Source organism: Pongo pygmaeus, chromosome 4, assembly GCF_028885625.2.
Source record: "Pongo pygmaeus isolate AG05252 chromosome 4, NHGRI_mPonPyg2-v2.0_pri, whole genome shotgun sequence".
Taxonomy (NCBI): Eukaryota; Metazoa; Chordata; class Mammalia; order Primates; family Hominidae; genus Pongo; species Pongo pygmaeus.
In genome coordinates this window covers 75,969,781-75,984,944 of record NC_072377.2, presented here as the reverse complement: position 1 = coordinate 75,984,944, position 15,164 = coordinate 75,969,781, and the positions used below count along the sequence as shown (strand labels likewise).

The following is a 15,164-nucleotide window of genomic DNA, read 5'->3' as shown; positions in this document are numbered from 1 at the left end:
CCTTGGAAGAAAGTCAGCTGGGCAAGGCAGGCCAAGTGGGGAGGTGAGCAGTTGAGCAGCACATTGATCCTCTTTCATTAGCAACTTGAAAGTCACCTGGAACCATTGTGCCCACCGCCTAATCCCCCAACCCCTCGCCAAATCACTTCTTTCTCAGATTAGCTGTGTGCTTGGAATGTCTGGGGGGAATCTCCCATGGATACATTACTGCAAGATACAGGGGCTCTGGTCCAGTACATGAATGCACTGGCCAACCCAGGACCCCCGCACAGGCAAGTCATTCTACTTGTCTGTGTCTTGGCTCTGTCATATGTAAAACCAGGACAGAAACAGCAACCAGTTTATGAGAAAACTGTGAAGTGCCTAAAGTATATTGTGGCAGACTGTACATATTAACTAAAATCTGCCATTAATTAATGAAATCACTCTTTCAAAAAATATTAAGACCTCATTAAATGTATAAATAATATGCTACATAAGCACCTTGGGGTCATATAAAACAAATGTAGAATACTCTGTTCTTCAGGAGAGACCGGATATGGAGAAAAAGATCTGTAACAATACAAGGCAGTGTACTTTACGTGTTAAAATAAATGACACAGACAACTGGTTTTACAAAACACCAGCAAAAGGTCTTCCTTTATACATGCCACAGGGTGATATGAAGATTCCCCTAGACTTAGCACTTATCCCAACTGCAATCATGTGGTCATTTGCCCAGTTATCTTTTTGATGTCTGTTGCTCTTGCAGAATGCAAGCTCCATGGGAACAGAGGACATTTAAAAAATCTTCTTGTTTTGACTCCATGTTATTGAATAAAACATATCTCAATCAGAATACACCAATTTCCATTAATTTTTGAGAACACTTTTTTGAGCTAATGCCATTTAAGCCAGTGTAATTCCTTGATTCATTTTCTATGCAATACAGTTGAACCACTTCCTTTTAAAAAATATCATTTCACTTTTATTTTTGTGCAATCATTTCCTTAGAATCAATTTTACCATGATTTGGTTCCTCACAGTTTCTTATGCATATCAAATGTTACTGATGATAGCTTTTGCTGCTGTCATCTTTTTTATGGCTAGTTTATCTATGAAGTGTAATTTCTCTGAATCAAATTTATAGGTAGAAATGTTATGAAGGAAATTTGAATTGTGGGTTATTTTAGTCAAGTCTCATGTAGTTTTGCCACAATTGGCCTTAGTTTGTATGGATTTCTTCATGTATATTTGAAAAAAAAAATGGATATATTTTTCATTGTCTTTAAATCCTAATACCTTGGAACTCTTGATTCAATTAATTCATTGGTGGGCTTGGGGTCAGCATGAAAGAACAACAGAGGAAGGGTACTTATTATGTGTAGGGCAGATGGTAGAGACTACGGACCTCAGCAGTGGGTGCTGGCATGACCCTCTAAAAGGCCTGTTGGGCCCAACACTGCCTCAGCACATTATTTACTCAGGAGTCCAGAGACAAGGCCAGACTTCCCACTCTTCCCCCTCCTCACAACTGAGACCAGAGGACAGAGAGGATGAATCTGAAGCCCACAACTCCTGTCCACATAGACACACAAGCTTTCTGTTATACCAACTATTCTTAAAGTGTGTTGCCCAGACTAGCAACAGCATCATCTGAGAATGCATTTGTAATGCAAATTCTTGGGCCCTGACTCATATGTATGGAATCAGATATTCTGGGGGTGGGGCCCATCAATGTGTATTTTAATAAGCTCTCCAAGTGATTCTGATGCCTGTTCAGGTTTAAGAGCCACAGCCTTATACTCAGCTATCATCTTGGCTATGAAAAGGTAGGAAGAAGATACGCAAAAACATTGAACATTTACCTGAAAGAAATCAAAGACTAAAATATCCTTTAAGCAAGATCAAGTCTCCCATGACTCTTGTTTTCAGTATAACCAGAGTTCATAAGAAGTTTTAGTTCACTGCAAAGAAATAGAGAAGCCTACATTTTTGCCTACCCGAATTGTAGCAGGTAAATCCTTACCTCCTCATTATAATATCCCAACAATATTCATTATGAGTAGTTAAAAGTTTGTATTTACTTCCTGAATCATCCTCAACAAAACTATCAACAAATATTGCCCAGGATTGTTTTATTTCACAACCAAGTCCATTCTTCAGTAGGAATTTGACCACTCTGTAATGAGCACCTCCTACAGAAACAAAAAGGTCCCTGGGAGTCAACGTGGCAGGCTAAAATTTTCTGTGTTGGGACAGAGATCTTGTCTGTCTTTTCCCTGTGGCATGTAAAGAGTCTTTCGTAGTGCTTTGTCCTTTGTAGATTCTAAAAATAGATATGGTGAATGAATGGAGAATCCTTGAGGATTTAAAGAGCTTGCGAATGCCTCATTGAAAAAGTGACACAAGTTAGACCTTGAATAATAGGCAGAACAGGATACAGAAAGAGTGGGGACACTTTGGTTGGGAGGAGGAAGGGATACACAGTGGGCTGAGCAAAACTTGGAGTCAGGTCTAAATGTGGAAGGTTGGGACTGGCTGTCTTAGTCTCTTCAGGCTGCTATAACAAAATACCAAAAACTGGGTGGCTTATAAATAACAGAAATATATCTCTCACAGTTCTGAAGGCTGGGAAATCCAAGAACAAGACGCTGGCATTTGGTGTCTAGTGAGAGCCCACTTTCTGGTTCATAGACAGTGCCTTTTTGCCATGTCCTCGCTTAAAGGAAGGGGCGACCAAATTTCTTTGGGCTTGTTTTATAATGGCAAAAATCCCATTCATGAGGGCACCACCCTAATTCCCTCCCAAAGGCTACATCATCTAATACCAACACCTTGGGGATTTGGATTTCAACATATGAGTTTGGGGGGACATTCAGACCCTGCACTGAGTATATGGTATTAGAGAGGAAAAGCTGTCCATGGGGGACCAATATGACCACCACCATTGTTATACAATATAGTTAAATGAGCTGGTGAGTTAAATAAGTACTAATCCTCTGATACATTCCCTACCATGCTAGGCACCCAGCAAACAGAGCAGAAAGGACAGACATGGCACCTGAGTCTAGTGAAGAAAACAGACAGTGTCAGGCATATGATAAGCACTTTGATAAATGAGGTACATGGGGCACATGGGGAGTTCACCTAACCAGGTGAGCTAGACCAGAAAGCCTTCTCAGATGAAAAGATGTCTAAGCTGAGACCTGAATGATGAGTAGGAATTAGCCATTCCACAAGAGGGGAAGAGGGGTGTAGAGTAGCAAGAGTTGGAGCTGGATGGACAAATGTGAGCCAGATTAGGAAGGACCTTCTAAACCATGTTGAAGAGCCTGAGCTTTATCCAGAAGCATGTGAGGTCCTCAGGAGGTTTTAAACAGGGGAGAAAACAGACTATCTACTACAGTTTCACAAAATTTATTCTTTGAAATTCCTACCACAGAGATGGGATATATGCTCCCTCCATTTGAATCTGTGGGGGCTTGGTACTTTAGTGGAAGTGATGTTATGCGACTTCTGAGACTAGGTCATAAAATGTAACTGCTTCTGCCTGGTCCTCTTGGGACAGTCACTCCTAGTACCTAGCCACCATGCTGTGGGGAAGCTATGTGTAGACATGTTCCAGCCCCAGCACTAGCTGAGGTCCTAGCATCAACTGCCAGAAATACTAAGGAAGCCTTTGAGATTATTCTAGTCCCAGTCACAATCTGATGATGACTATAACTGCATGAGAACCCGAATAAGAACTGTCTGGCTGAGCCCAGTCAGTACTCAGGATAATGAGAAATAACTCAATGACTGGTGTTGTTTAAAGTCACTGAGTTTTGGAGTGTTTTCCACACAGCAATCAATAACCAGAACTATCCTTGATATCACCTAATTAAGAAGATATCTTTTTGTCTCCTTCTAGTTAACTGTGCTGAACTTACCATACTGATTTCTGGGACTCTGGAGCAACAGACATCTACAGTAAGTAAAAACAATCTACAAAAGCACATAACAGAGTTAAGGAATAAGATGTTCTGTCCAATCAAATATTTTCATTAACGAGATAAGTAGGCCAGATGCAGTGGCTCATGCCTGTAATCCCAGCACTTTGGGAGGCCAAGGCAGGCAGATCACTTGAGGATAAGAGTTAGAGACCAGCCTGGCCAACATGGTGAAACCCCATCTCTACTAAAAAAATACAAAAAATAAGCCAGTGTGGTGGCACACAACTGTATTCCCAGCTACTTGGGAGGCTGGAGCATGAGAATTGCTTGAACCCAGGAGGCAGAAGTTGCAGTGAGCTGAGATCACACCACTGCACTCCAGCCTGGGCGACAGAGTGAAATTGTGTCTCAAAAAAAAAAAACCCCAAAGCAGAAAAAAACAAGTAAATGATGTAGGCAAACTACTACTTATAAAGAAACACCATTTTTTCAAAGGAATTACTGAGTTTTAAAGAATGAAATGCCCATCATAACCTATACTGAACACTTTTTTATTGGATTTTTAAGACTTTAAAATCATTTATTACTTTGGGGTGAACATTATGCATATAGCTACCTCTGTACTAAGGTTTCTGGGAACAGGTGGAATGGGCCAGTTTTTCCAGTCGGCTGAGCAGCAGCCACCTGCTGCTCAGGGCAGCAGCCACCTGCTGCTCAGGGCAGCAGGGATTGGGAAGCTTGTTGCTATTTACTGCTCACAAAATTTGGTTATTTCGCTAATGAATGGTTGTTAGCTAACAACCAAGGCCACACTCACCCACAGCACTGGAGCCATTTGAACTGTGAGAGCTGGAGAAGATGAAAAGTAAGTTGGGGGGACAGGAAGCATGCCCTATTATTCCCTAAGACTGAAAGTGGAGAAATCTAAGCACTTTTTTTTTTTTGCATGTGCAAAACACCAGACACATACAGAAACAATTAGGATTCTATGAGGGCAGAGAATTTGTTTCTCTAAATGGGGCTGTTCAATGTTTCACAGAGAACAAGGACAAGAAATTCAATATTTTTGACCAGAAGGAAGAACTCATTTGTTTTTATAACTCCTTAACTAGTTTCAAACATATTGCATGTACTATGTGCCAGCCACTATCTGCTTGCTTTATATTCCCTATCTCATTTCATCCTCACACCAAGCCTAAGAGGTCGGTACTATTATCCCCATTTACCAAATGAGGAAACTGAGGATGCCCAGGGCCACACAGTCATGGGGGCCCTTAGTATTCTGTTTCTTAAGAGCTGCTCCTTTTTCCCCTCTGAAAAGAGATCATGTGGTACAGTGGGAAGGATACTAGACTAGGAATCTGGATTCTAATCTCAGCTCTACCACAAATCAATTATGCCAATGTGCGACTCTCATATGTGGATCCTGTCCTCAGGTGGGATTGTGATCTCAGACCTGGATTCAGCAAACACCTGAAGCTATGACTCTCTTACTGGGACACAGTCTACAGTTGAGATTGGGCCTCTCTTGCATGGATCATTTCTTTAACCTGAAAGATGAAGGAATTAATTAGGAGACTCAGAAGACTTCTCCTAGTCTACAATTTCTGACTCTATAATCCTTGCCTCAGAACAACCACCAAGTGAACAGTCTTAGTTTTGGAGGTGGCAATGAAGAGTCTGCAGCAATCTTGGCAGACAGCTCCTGAGGTCTGAGCAACCCTCTGGGCTTTCTGAAACAAAAGGAGCAAGTGAGGTGGGGTCACTGTGTATCTTCTGCTCACTGGTGACCAGATACGGTAAAATTCAACACATACTATATTTCAGACCATCATAAGTATGAAGCAGCTTTGAACTGCTCTCATGGCACATTTTTTTTTTTTTAATATGAGGCATTCAAGAGAGAAAAATCATTAACAAATAAGATAAACTACAGGACTAAATATTTGTTATCCACATAGAAACCTAAGCATTATGTGGTTTTTAGTGGCACTTATTTTGAAAAGCACATGGCTTACCCATGAACAAATCAGTAATCATTTAAATTTGGCTTACTCAGCAGTCCTAAGGGCTAAATTCTGGTTTTGTTTGTGCTGCTAAGAAAACAAAACAACCACAATCTCATCAAGTTTGCTTATGAACCTTATTTCTCTTATTTTTGAGAAAATCTGATCCTACTAAACCTTGAATGAAGATTTCAAATCTACATGCAAATACACATAGGCACTATTGTTTTGCAGATGGAAAAATAAGGGCTCAAGTCATAGACATGTATGATGGCAGAGCAATGAGAAAATCCTGGGCTGTTTTCTAACATGGTAAAATAGGGTTTCACACCTACTGAATTCAGCAAGGATGTAATCTGCCAGTAACTACTCCTTTGAAAATCAGAGTTATCCACACTTGTAGTGAAATTCATTCCTGATGGTGCTTACTGGGTTCCACTCTGGTGCTGGAAGCTGAACTGGAGACTGACCATGCTCCTTCAAGGATCCTCAGCCATGCAAAAGGGAAGCGCCTTTCTGAGGCAGCCAAGCTTGCATCTAGACCTTCACAGTGGTGCAACATAACGTCTCAGAGATCTGCATGGTACCATTCAGTGAATTTGGGAATTTCAGGAGAAGACCAAGTGTCAGCACACTGTCTGCTGAAGTGCGATGCCTGGCTTCTTAGGAAAGGCAATAACTCACTAGAAGCAGGCCCCTCAGATCCATAGGTGGACTGAAACCAGGGTTACTCAGCCAACAGGGACTGGCTGAGTGGCTGGGAGGTGCGACGGCTGAACATCCTCTTGTTTAATAGCAACATGTGGGATTTCCTGTCCTTGGGGGTGTGGCAGAGCACAGCATCCAAAGAATCAGTGGTGACCTGGCCAGTGATGTGCAGTATCCCATAGATCTCATCAAATTTGGCCACAAGGGCAGGCACATCCTTCACTTTTTCCCTCACTTTGGCCAGCTGGAAAAAAGCAAGAACACATCATTACATCTCTGCAAGATTTCTTCCTTGTTCTTACTATAACCCTAAGAAAAAGAAATGGACATGAACAAAAATGTATGGTAGGCCAGGCGAGGTAGCCCATGCTTTAATCTCAGCAATTTTGGAGGCTGAGACAGAAGGATTGCTTGAGCACAGGATTTCTAGGCCAGCCTAGGCAACACAGTAAGACTTTGTCTGTAAAAAAATTTTTTTAAAAATTAGTTGGTGTAGTGGGAGGATCACTTAAGCCCAGGAGACAGAGGCTGCAGTGAGCTGTGATTGTGCCACTGTACTCCAGCCTTGGCGACAGAGTGAGTCTTAAAAAAAAAAAAAAGTATGGTATACACCTAAAATGGTGAAAACCAGGGTACTGGGGCACACAGACAGCAGTATTACTATGAGGGATTCCAAAAGCTTCACACAAAATTCAAAATTAGTACTTGAAAATCATACCTAATATAAAAAAAGGGGGGTCCAAATAACACATCATATATAATGAAACACACCAAGTAAAGGAGGTCATATACCAGTGGAATCAACTTTGTTCAATGTAATGATTAGAGCAGGAGGAGGCAGGGCCAAATTACATAGGGCTTTATATATATTCCACAATAAGTTTTTTGAAATTTATTCTAAAAAAGCCATCAGAGTATCTAAAGTGGGAAATGATCTCATTTCTGTTTAAAAAGTTGCAGAGAAGGAACTGGAGTGTACAGAAATGTGGAGACTATTCTGGAGGCCCACACCATAGCCCAGATAAGAAAGGATGGTAGTTGAGATTGGGAAAGGTACAGAAAAGAAGGAGAAGTACACTTATGTGAGGTATATTTTGGAGTTTACGCTGAAAGGACTTATTTTTGAATGGGTGAAGGAAAGGGAGGAGTCAAAGCTATCTTCTCATTTGGGGCTTTAATAGCTGGATGATGGGTGCTATCATTTCCTGATAGAGAAGACAGGGAGGCGAGATTTGGAAGGGAAAATCAAGAGCTCTGTTTGGACCTGATTGAGATGGCTGTGAACCATCTAAATGGGTATGTCTAGAAGGTTGTTGGATATACAAGTCTGGGGCATGAAGGAGAGGTCTAGGCTAGAGGCATACATAGTAGAGTCATAAGTATATGATGGTATTTAACCCCAAAAATGGGTGAACTAGAATGGAGAATGTGAAGCTGCTTTCTGAATAAAATCAGTATTTTACTTAGTTTAATCCTTATCAAGGGTACAATCTCAACACATTTCTTGATGGAATTTAATTGGGATCAAGCTTCCTAACAAATCTTTTGCCCCTCTTCCACCTCTTCCAAATATATAACACTGTTTGCACCTGCACATCTTCCTTTGAGACAAGGGCTCCCAACCATGCCTGCAGACAAGCAGCTTAAGCACTTCTTAATGTTCTTAAAAAAGAATAGCTTGTTTAGTCCTCATGTTCAAGGTGAAAATGACTTAATGTGCAGCATATGGCTTCTAAAAGCAGCAGAGCAAACATGCCAAGCTGGAGGTAATTTTGATCTAAAAACTGTAACAGTTCTGTTACATAACTACAGAAATAAATCAGCAATTCTTTTCAATAGTCCTGTGGTGGTATAATAGCACCTATGATAGTTTATAGTCTTATCTCCCTACATAACACTTTTTAAATAACTGCTGGCATAAACATTAAATGCACCATTTGTAAAATGCAGACTTTTACAATATAGGACTCCACTTGCAATCTCACACATATATATTTAGAACTAGCTCAAAAGCTACTGGAGTTATATGAATCAATCCATTTCTCATCAAGCTGTTCCTTGAGTGGTCCCACAGTAACCAGAGGGAAGACACTGAACTAGAGGGTTCATTTTCTAAGTACAAGAGTCTTATATGAGTATTTTTCAATATGAAGTTTGTTTGGGTGCTTTAGCCATAAAAATGGGTGACAATGTATTGATGGATCAGGTCTAAGGAATGGTTGTTAACATCAATGCTGCTGAGAAAATGGAAGTTGGATTTCACATGTACACATACACACGTGAATATGCACTTTAAAATCTGTTCATGCTTCTACTTTCCCTACTTTTCTAAACTTACTCCAAAAGGGTTGGGTGGATCACAGCCTACAAAGAGCTAAGACTGCAAATAGAAAGAAGCGTTAAATCAACCATATCCAGTTAGTCATTTTCCTGACAAGCTCCCTTTTATCAGCAGGAAGAAGCCTTTGGGTGGAAGTGAGGAAATGGAACAGGGCTGGGAAGGCGACAGTGTGGCAGGAGGAGGAAGCAGCCACTGCCCTCTAGTGCCAATCCTGCTGTCTCAGCCATCAGCCTGGACCAAACTATAAAAGAGAGAGGCAGGAGAAATGAGGGAGGAAGGAAGGACCAACCAACAGGTCGCTTGGTTGGTCAAAATGACAATATCAGTATTATTACTAACAATATGATCACTGTCAATAATGTACAATTTCTTTACACTTCTTTTTTTCACCTTAAGTTACATGCTATGAGAGATGTACAAATTACTATATTTCAAATGACCTACAAGAATTCCAATTTGTGTACTTAAGCCATCAATGTGACACATGGGTTCATTTGTTTCATTTCACTTTCAATTTTTAGGAACTGCTTGTTCTCTTCATTTTTATTTAACTCTGCTTTACAGTTCTGCAAAGCATTTACATGGTTCCTAAGTTAAATACATAAACAAGGTACATTCAGAGAAGTCATGCTTCCGTCCCTCACTTTCACTTTCAAAACTTTTATTTCTTAATTTTTTAAAATTAAATTTAAAAAATAATTTGTCAGTTATTTTAATTGTCACATAATTATGTATATTTATAAAGTTCAATGTGATGTTTCAATCTATGTGTATACTGTAGAAAGATTAAGTCAAGCTAACAAAACTATCCATCACCTACCAATGTGTTTTTTTCTGTGGTGAAACATTAAAAATATACTTCTTTGGCATTTCTGAAATATGCATAATAATTAACTGTGGTTCCTAAAGACTCAATCAAAAAAACCTTTAGAACTGATAAAGTCAGTAAAGCTGCAGGTTACAAAATTTACATACAAAAATCAGCAGTATTTCTATAAAAAAGATCTGAAAAAGAAATCAACATAACCACTTAAGTTTTGTTTTTTCCATCGTAGTGTTTTTCAAAAACATAATACATAAAAATAACTATATGGTCTCGCCTTCTTAAGGCATGCTACACATACCCATTTGCATCTTGCTTTTGTCACTTAAAAACATATTTAAGTGATCCATATAAATGGTAATCCATAGCAGTATATGATGTAGCTGTTCCTCATTTCCTGTGAGTTACATAGCAGTCCTTTGTACGAACAGACCCTAATTTGTACAACTAGTCCTTTAGTGATGGAAATTTGGGCTTTTTTCCAGTCTGCTGTTATTACAAATTGGCTTGCAACAAATAGCCTTGTACATACAACTTCTTTGTTTGTTGTATTTGCCAGTATATTTTTACTGGCAAATACTATATTTGCCAGTATATTTTTAGAATATACTCCAAGAAGTGGGAGGATTGAGTCAAAGGGTGAAATTATTTGTAGTGTACCAATCTGTATTCCCTCTAGCAGCATCAGATGATAGCGCCCATTTCCTCAGAGCCTCACCAACCAAGTAGGCTGGCAAACTTGCAGATTTCTATTCAAGAGAAATATCATAGGGTAGTTTTATTTAGCATTTTCTTGATATGGGCAAGAGAATCTTTTCGAAAGTTTAAAGGCCATTCACAATTCATTTTTAGTAAATTCTGTCCATATCTCTTACCCATTTTTTTTCAGGGTTGTTGGTTCTTTTCTCAGAATTTTCAAAAAGAGTTCTTTTTTTTTTTTTAGATGGAGTCTCATTCTGTCGCCAGGCTGGAGTGCAGTGGCGCAATCTTGACTCCCTAGTTCAAATGATTCTCCTGCCTCAGCCTCCTGAGTACCTGGGACTACAGGCATGCACCACCACGCCCAGCTAATTTTTATATTTTTAGTAGAGACGGGGTTACATTTTGGCCAGGATGGTCTCGATCTCCTGACCTCATGATCCACCTGCCTCAGCCTCCCAAAGTGCTGGGATTATAGGCATGAGCCACCGCACCTGGCCTCAAAAAGAGCTCTTGAAATATTAGGGCTAGTTAGCCTTTTGTCAGTATGATTAAAAATTGATTACTTACCTCTTGACTTTGCTTGTGGACTTTTTGCCACACGAAAAAACAGGTTTTAACTTTTTTATTTAGTCAAATTTATCACTTCTTTTACTGATTTGGATTTTGACTGAAAGCTAAGTTTTTCCACTCCCAGGATATTAAAGAATATACTAATGTTTATATCTAGTACTTGTGTGTTTCAATTTAAAAATTTAAATTCTCATCCATTTGGAATGTATCCTGGTTTGTGGTACAAGAATATATACAACTGTAACTTTTCTATTGGCTCTCTACTTATCCTAGTACTACTTCTTACTAGTCTATCCACTTAGATTGATTTGAGATGCTTGTCTTTATGTTATGCTAAATTTGTATCTGCAATTTGGTCTGCATCTGGACTTTCTATTCTGTCCCATTAGCTGCCCTATTCATGTCCTAAGCCACAGTTTGAATTATAGAAAGTTTAACATGCTTTGATATCTGCTAGACCTAGCAACTCTTACTGCCCCTCTTTCACAGGGTTTTTCTAGCTAGTCTTGTTTGTTCTTTCAACTAACCTTTAAAGAAAAAACAAAGTGATATTTTTATTGGAGTCATATTACATTATCACAGTAACTTGAAAAAAAAACTGAGTTTTTATGAGGCTAGGTCTTCTTATCTAAACACATGGTCTGTCTTTTCATTTGTACAGACGACTCTTTTTCTTTTTTAAGATGAGAGATACTATATCCTACTGTTTGCTGACAAGAATGACCTACAGGCAAGGGGATACTGATGATGCCCAAAAGAGTGAGTCAACTTCTGGACTGATGCTGTGGAGTGGGTCAGAGGGGATGGGATCCAGTGCGCGACTGAAGAGGCTGGCGTGAGAGGTGTACCCAGTCATCATGGGTATATAGGACAAGGGGCCAGAGGCTGTCTATGTAGCAGTCATGCTTTTCTGATTACTTCTATTTTCTCCATGAAACAAGAAATACGGTGATCAACTGAGAATGAAAAGTGAGGAGAAGGTATTGAAGGCTTGAGGGAAAAGGAAAAAGGTGTAAAATTGTCATCTAGAAGAAAAAGAGAGCCAGGGCCCATGAATACAATGTGGAGAAAAGAATAGGTAAAAGGAAAAAGTTTCCTAGAATTTCAGAGGATATATTGTCGGAAGAAAAAAAAATCTTTGCACATATACATGGAAGTCTTAAAACAGGAACAACAGAGAAGCTGCCATATTTGGCAATTTCTTTAAGGTAAGCTTTAGAATTGAGAAATTAGTGGACATTTTTAAGAGTGTCCTTTCACTTTTAAATGATTTCCGCAGCACTTGCATACTCACCACTTCCTCCGAGAACACATTTCTTTTCACAAATTTTGATAAATTTCCTTCTGCAGCATTTTTTAGAGTCTTTATCAGGTTTTCCAACATATTTGACTGGATATGGATTATAATCTGAATATTAAGAAGACACAAGCAAAACCAAGACTGAGTGAGTGTCTCAATGCTGAGAAATGTACCTGGTTAGACAAGCCTTCATTTATAGGCACCTACCCTGCTTTGATCCTATTTCCTAATTTATTTGCGTACACAAGTTCAAAAAAGTGCTTTAAATGTACACTTAACGGCCAAAATGTGCTTTCCAATAGTTAATCAAAATACTACAACTTTGCCTGTAATCCCAGCACTTTGGGAGGCTGAGGCGGGCAGATCACGAGGTCAAGAGATAGAAACCATTCTGGCCAACATGGTGAAACCCCATCTCTACTAAAAATACAAAAATTAGCCGAGAGTGGTGACATGCCCCTGTAGTCCCAGCTATTTGGGAGGCTGAGGCAGGAGAATCACTTGAACCTGAGAGACAGAGGTTGCAGTGAGACGAGATTGCGGCACTGCACTGCAGCCTGGCAACAGAGCAAGACTCCATCTCAAAAAAATAAAATAAAATACTACAACTTCAAAACTTGTTTACGGGTAACACTGGAGAGAGCAGAGATTTTGGTGTCTGGATACTCGGGCTGAAATCTAGACATTGGCAAGTACCAGCTAAGTGACTCTGGACTGGTACTTAATCTTTCAATTTAAATGCCCTCATTTGTAAAATGGGGAAAATAGATTTACATCTCACATTTTGGGTTTTATGAACATTAAATAAAATACCAGTATACAGAAGATACTCAATGAACAAAAATACTGGTTTCCTCCTTTCTACATCCTCTAGATTCAGAGGATATGACAATCAATCTCATAAGACTAGTGATATGGTTTGGCTTTGTGTCCCCACCCAAATTTCATATCAAATGGTAATCCCCAGTGTCGGGGGAGGGACATGGTGGGAGGTGATTGGATCATGGGGGCGGTTTCCCCCATGCTGTTCTCATGATAGTGAGTGTGTTCTCATGAGATCTGATGGTTTTATAAGTGGCAGTTGCCCCTGCTCTCTCCCTTTCCTGCTGCCTTGTGAAGAAGATACTTGCTTCTCCTTCGCCTTCCCCCATGACTGTATTTGCTGAGGCCTCCCCAGCCATGTGATACTCTGAGTCAATTAAACCTCTTTCCTTTATAAATTACCCAATCTCTGGCAATTCTTTATAGCAGTGTGAAAACGGAAAACAGGAACCGGCTAGGGGCAAATGGTACCTTTAGCATTTTCTGTTGTTAGGAAGTTGCAGGCACACAGATTACTGCAGGCATAGAGTGGAAGCTGGCTGGAATGTTAATGAGGCACTCCTATTTACGCTATCTATTACTGAACTTCCAAAACTGGGTACTGTAGTGTGCTTTCGGAATGACACTACCACCTATATTCCACCAGACAGGTGCAACTAACACAAGAAAAAAGAACACATTTCCCCCCTAATTACCAATATTTACTAATATAATTCAAGAAAAAGTTTAAAGAAAGTGAGAATAACTGAGAACTCACCAACCAATGTTACAACCACTGTTTATAATTTGATGTATAAATCTTCCAAATATATTAACTCATCCCCAAAATTTGATTCTACTTTTGGTCAATTACTGCACAACAGACATTTATTTCCTCACAGCATTAATATTAGAAAAAAGAAACCTCATTTTTAACACATACATAGCAATTTATCATGGAAATATACCATACTTTATTATACTGAACAATGTGTACATATGTACTTTTAAAAACTGGTAATGTCTTAGACTTGATTCCCAGAAGTAAAATTACCAAGTCAAAGCACAGAGACATTTTTAAGGCTCTTGATCCTTACAAAGATAGTTTTCCTGGAAGAGATTTACCTTTTTTATATTAAACCAGCTATGTTTTCTTACCAGTCTACTTGGCAACACTTTGTATTTGTTGAGTAACTTATCAGGATGAGGGGTTGTCTTTGGTTCTGAAGAACAGAATGAAATGACCCAGGTAAACTAAATACAAAGAACCCAATTTAAATTCAGTGTTCTAAAGCCCAGGCAAAATCACGAGCACACCCTTTTTGGGAGACAACTTTCCGTGGGTCTCTCAAATTTCTGCATGCCTTGAGAGCAAAAGCACTGACTGCTTTTATTCCAGACTATCTTTTCAAAGATGTTTGTGGACAACAAACACAGTGTTGCATCCAAAGCAAAGAACAGGCATGCTTACTGGCCATTATAAGAGATTTGGGTTTCCTAAGCTTAGGGTTCCTCTCTTGAAAGCAACTTCCTATGTGTGCAAGAGGCACACAGAGCTTTTCATGTCTCCCCACAGGAAATGGGGCTCAGGAAACTGATGCAAAGATGCTAATATTCTGGCTACTGCTACATAATAAATTGTCCTTTATTTCTCCGTGTCTTGTATACTCCACTAGCATCCATGAAACTGGGGCAGGCTAACTCATTAGCTTCCAAGTGGGATAAAATCTCTGACTCTTCACAGTTCTTAACACCTTTGTTAATAAAAACCAATCCCAGTTTGGTTGATGGTGGTGTCCTCTCAAAGGCAAAGACAAGTCTACCTTGTTCAGTGCAGTGCTATGTAGTACAAGGCACCTGGCCAACCCTCAATAGCAATAAACAAGAACAGGAGCTTGGTTCCCCCAACAATTTACAAAAATAAACCATCTAGAGCCCTCTGCTAGAAATGACATGCTCCCTGGGAGATTTCAATATTTATTCCCAAGTTTTCCCAACT

The 15,164-nt window shown here is 39.6% G+C and overlaps 1 protein-coding gene across 4 annotated transcripts in view; it reads right to left on the bottom strand.

Annotated features, from left to right (window-relative positions):
• Nucleotides 1–610: 610 nt before the first annotated feature.
• PTCD2 (pentatricopeptide repeat domain 2) overlaps nt 611–15,164 on the bottom strand; it is a 43,827-nt gene continuing 29,273 nt past the window's right edge. For 3 of the 4 annotated variants that reach the window (XM_054489904.2, XM_063664872.1, XM_054489905.2), the window contains 2 exons: nt 12,359–12,472; nt 6,042–6,872 (listed from right to left, as the gene is read on the bottom strand). In XM_054489904.2, coding sequence (XP_054345879.1) covers nt 6,648–6,872; nt 12,359–12,472 — 339 coding nt within the window. In that variant the 3' untranslated portion in view covers nt 6,042–6,647. Of the gene's footprint in view, nt 6,873–12,358; nt 12,473–15,164 lie in introns of all 4 variants that reach the window. The other variant, XM_063664871.1, reaches the window with a different exon arrangement.